Source organism: Euprymna scolopes, chromosome 18, assembly GCF_053919585.1.
Source record: "Euprymna scolopes isolate OS-2025 chromosome 18, ASM5391958v1, whole genome shotgun sequence".
NCBI classification, from domain to species: domain Eukaryota; kingdom Metazoa; phylum Mollusca; class Cephalopoda; order Sepiida; family Sepiolidae; genus Euprymna; species Euprymna scolopes.
The window spans coordinates 124,592,126-124,596,955 of NC_136499.1; the positions used below are offsets into that span (position 1 = coordinate 124,592,126).

Genomic DNA, 4,830 nt, shown 5'->3' on the forward strand with positions numbered 1-4,830 from the left:
GAACAGATGGTGTTTATTTGCTCCCCCACCGAGCAAATTAGGCACAAGGCCGATTTTTAATGTGAGGAGTGAAGGGAGGGGGAAGGGAAAAAGGGGGCCAGCTCCCGAGAGGTGGGAAATGGGAGCTGGTTAATGGTCAGGCATGTGGGGTTGCCCCCACATCTGGTCTTTGCTAGTCATAGCTAGTCATAGCTTGCAGCATCTGCCGGAACAGATACTACACTTTGATCTTGTCCTGAAGGCCAAGAAATTATTATATTATATTGGAGCCAATATATAGTAATGATTTGAAAAGTTAAAAAAAAAAAAAATGACTCGTGTGCCACCACCGAGAATCAAAACCAAAACGTTTAGCTTATGATTTACTTTTCCCTTTGACATTAATGCCTAAACTATGAAGAGATGTTTGTTGCAAGGCTAAGAATTAAAACATGAACCAATAGCTATTACGTTATGCATGTATATTTGTAATGCCGTCGTTTGACCTTCACCTGACAAATTTCATTTCTTTAATTTTCACACTTTTGCACCGATTTTTCCCAGCTAAAACACAAATATAAAGTTTTGCATAGGTTTGAATACCCTATATATTAAGTTTCATGCCTGTAGACCAAAAACTTACAGAGGAGTTTGGTAGGCAAAATCTTTTAAACAAATATATATATATATAAATATATATGCATACATAAATATATATAGGAAGAGGTTTGTGTTTCGTATAATCTTATTATGCAAGTATAAATCATGTAGAATTTCTGTATGAATATAATTACACGTAATAGTTAACTAAAGATGATCATGCCATAAGAAAACCGAATAAACTAATAGGGAATTAATTAAAATGAATGCTTAAAAGAATATGCAAATTAGCTAGATTAACAGATTACCGACTAACAGGGATGTACCCAGGATAATGAAAACAAAGTTTCCGACCACAGGTATGATCTTTGGTGTGGATTTAAGTTAGGGCCACACCATGACACCTCAAAAAAATCACATGCATTCCAATACAGGGTGGGACAATAAAATTGTCGCCATAGAAAAGACGATTCCATTTCCGTTTGATGAAAACCGGTTTTCTTTTTTTGTTGGAGCATCTTCTAGTTGGCCAGTTGTGTACAAGTCCAAAAAGCGATAGGAGCCTTCTATCATGTCTGAAAGTGACACAATGCTTAACAAGTGAGATTAGAGATACGCTGTTGTACAACGCTTGCTCTCTACCGATCCAAGTTATGCCAACAGGACCATTGCCAACACCCTCAAAATGCATCGCTGGGTTGCCATGAATAACAGGAGTGGGCCCAGGGTGATGAAAACAAAGTTTCCGGCCACAGTTATGGTCTTTGGTTTGGATTCAAGTGAGGGCCACATCATGACACCTCACATCTTCGAAGTCGGCTTGAAAATCAACATTAAATTGTACCTGGCTGTACTGAAGAGTGTGTTGATCCCCTGATGCAATCAGGTGGTCGCTGGCAGACCCTGGGTGTCGCAGCAGGACTCAGTGCCAACCCACAAGTCCAACGAGACCCAGGCTTGGCTTCAGAAGGAGTGCTACGACTTTGTACTCTTCTCTCACTGCCCCCCCTCCTCTCTTGACTTGAATCTGCTGGACTACTTTGTTTGGTCATATGTGAAGAACATCACCAACATGACCTCCCACAACACCAAAGCCAGCCTGATTGTCGTCATCCACCGAGTACTTGCCGAGCTCCCACTGGCGTTTATAGAAAAGGCATATGCCCAGTTCCAGACCTGTATCGGCAGTGATTGAGGCTGAAGGTGGCTACATTGAATAGATGTTAGCTCTACTACATAATCAAGTTATCCGAAATTGATTATTTTTTTCAATAAAAGTTTTAAAATAAAGCAGTAGTGTTGTTTTCTTTAGGACGACAAATTTATCGTTCCACCCTGTATTTTTTTTAAAACTTGAAATTTGTAGCACAGGGTAATAGATCCGAGTCAAAAGACTTAATCGATTTTCCCGTAAGTATCGATTATTGTGCAGTGATCTCATTTTTGCTTAATGATCATTATGATATACCTCAGGATCTATTAGACTGCGCAACAAATTTCAAGTTAAAAAAAAAAACATGCCACATAAGATCTGTTTCGGTGTAAGAAAAGATACTAAATCTAATCTTTCTTATTCCATCAGTCAATTCTCTATCGATTAATATATTGTACTCAATATAATAATCGATTTCAATCGTTAAAAAAACAATGATTCAGGTGCCATCAGCTAAAATTGAAACGAAACATTTAGTGCTCCAGCCTTAGTCGTTACTGTTTGAGCTATCGTCAAATGGATAAGAAAGCATTAAAATTTAACCAACTACAGTGCATATAAATGTATATTTGTGCATGCGTACTATGGCATATAAATGTATATTTGTGCATGCGTACTATGGCATTTTAAATCGACTTGTTTCTGCCAAGTTCCAATTTTTGTTCAATAGGACTGCAACAGAAAGTAGAACTTAACATAAGAAGCAGAAATGAAAACCGTAAATTAAAATTTATTTGTTGATAGAATACTTCAAACAGAACAATATTTCAGGAGTTGGAGGTATTCTGCTGAAAAATGTATTTTACATGTAAATTTTGATTTACGCTTTTCATTTATCCTTCTTATATATATATATATATATATATATATATATATATATATATATATATATTTCATGATTTTCTTGGGGGTACAAAACTTTATTAAGGCAATCATGAAGGGAAGACGTATTCCTTCGGAATTCATTTTATATATATATATAAAAAAAAAGACCGAGGAGAAAAGGAAAATGGATAGCGACTAAAAAATAAAAGTAGGGAGAGATAGAAGAAAAAAAAAATCAAACGAGTCAATTGACATGTTTCGCCCTCACTCATCAAAATTGGAATCAAGGGATTTATTTTTTAGTAATTTGTTTTCCTTAATGATAAAATCTAAAAAAAAGAGACGGGAGCAAGAGCAATCGTATGGGATGAATTTTAGAGGCTGATCACATTTAAACCCAACAAGCAGTCCTTTTGCTTACAAAGGGAAGGCTTTCTAAAGCGAACGTGAACAGTCTCCAAGACTTTTAGGTGATATATATATATATATAATTTTTTACTACAAACTTGAAACTTTATATATAAACTTTATATAGAGAGGATTTGGATCTGTGGAACAAATTTGATTTGGTTTTTAACCAGTAAAATTGTTGCAAAGTGGTCAAAATTAAAAAAAAAAAAACTTGGAACTTGGCAGGCATAAGTCGGCTTAAAATGCCATAGTACGCATGCACAAATATACATTCATATGCATTGTAATTGGTTAAATTTTAACACTTTCTTATCCATTTGAAGATAGCTCAAACAGTAACGACTAAGGCTGGAACACTAAATGTTTTGGTTTCAATTCTAACTGATGACTTAGCCTTTCATTCTGATGAGGGATATGTTTAGTATATACTAGCAGGGTGACCAACCATTGCCTGGGATTGAATGATGATCAACGAATGTTTCACATTCCCATATTTTTATTGTTATCAAAATCGGAGAAATCACCAATTTTTCAGTCAAATCGATTGATTGCCTGCTCTAGTAGGGGACCCATCGCGGTGCACCGGGAGAAAGCTTCACATGCCTCTATGGCCTTAGTCCATGATACATTGTAATCTATATTGCACTGTAGAAAACCTACTGGTGGTTTTATAAAATTATTTTTTATATATAATGGCTTGACTTAAAGTTAAAATGCAAAGATCAAGTATCGTGATTCTATTGTGCTTTAAACAGAAACATTCATTTTGAATGCGCCTCTGTCATATCAAAGAACCTACTGTTGATATTATATGCGTGGCTTTACTGGTAGTCCGTGGTAATGGCTTTAATTTAAGTTTAAAATGAAAATATTATGATTCAATTGTACTTTAAACAGAAACATTCATTTCAAACGCATCCCTGTCTTATAAAAGAATCTACTGTTGATTTTATATGTTAGGCCTTTCGGCTTGTGTGGTAATAAAACTTCTCAAATGCACTTGTGATGTTAGGCTGTGTAAGGTGTTAACTTTGGTCAATATCACCTGTTCCTTCTCTCATCAGATTAGTTTGGTTATTGATAGTTATCAAAGACATTCCGACACAAACTCTATCTAAGAACACGCCCAGGTACATAAAGTACTTTTGTGTGTAATTTCATAAAAATTGACCCAGCCGTTTTGGAGTCCATAGGGAACAAATTCACACATAGACACAATTCCTTTTATATAATAGTAAAGATGTTTAATACATGAAGTGCGAATGTACATTTTACTTATATGGTATATCCTTTTCTGTTTCAGAATCCCATCATACTCAGATAACCAATCGAGGATTTTCGCGAAAGCCCGATGGTGGATATTTTTCGACATAGTTCTCTTCCTCTATGTTTAAAAAAAAAAAAATCCAATTTTACAGAGTAAACATGCTGTAAATATCAACGTTTTCTGCAGAGGACATAACGGCGCTTCCATGAAGATATACCAAGCACTGAACCGAAAGTGGACGTCAGCGTTTGGTGACCAGCATTTTTTTTTTTTATCAACAGACTAATGATCCTAAAAATAAAAAAAATAAACAACAAATTAATTTTTGTCAGGATTTTTTAAAATTACTTTACATTATTAACCTATTTTAAAAATTTGGTTGTATTTATTTTTATAGAATGTTTTCACCAATAACCCTTTTAGCCTTCTTCAAGTCTCTATTTGCTTGCCTTCCTATGCGGACTTGGTGTCAGCTAGAATTGAAACTGAAACCAAAATTTAAAGCACTTCAGCCTGAGACGTTACCAAATCAGCC

At 35.3% G+C, this 4,830-nt stretch overlaps 1 protein-coding gene across 4 annotated transcripts in view; it reads left to right on the forward strand.

Moving 5' to 3' along the window:
• LOC145297802 (protein CFAP276-like) overlaps window positions 1–4,617 on the forward strand; it is a 92,756-nt gene extending 88,139 nt beyond the window's left edge. For 2 of the 4 annotated variants that reach the window (XM_080144091.1, XM_080144092.1), the window contains exon 4: window positions 4,332–4,617. In XM_080144091.1, the coding sequence (XP_080000217.1) occupies window positions 4,332–4,402 (71 nt within the window). In that variant the 3' untranslated portion in view covers window positions 4,403–4,617. The remainder of the gene's footprint in view (window positions 1–4,331) is intronic. The other 2 variants (XM_080144094.1, XM_080144095.1) reach the window with 1 other exon arrangement.
• Window positions 4,618–4,830: the final 213 nt, after the last annotated feature.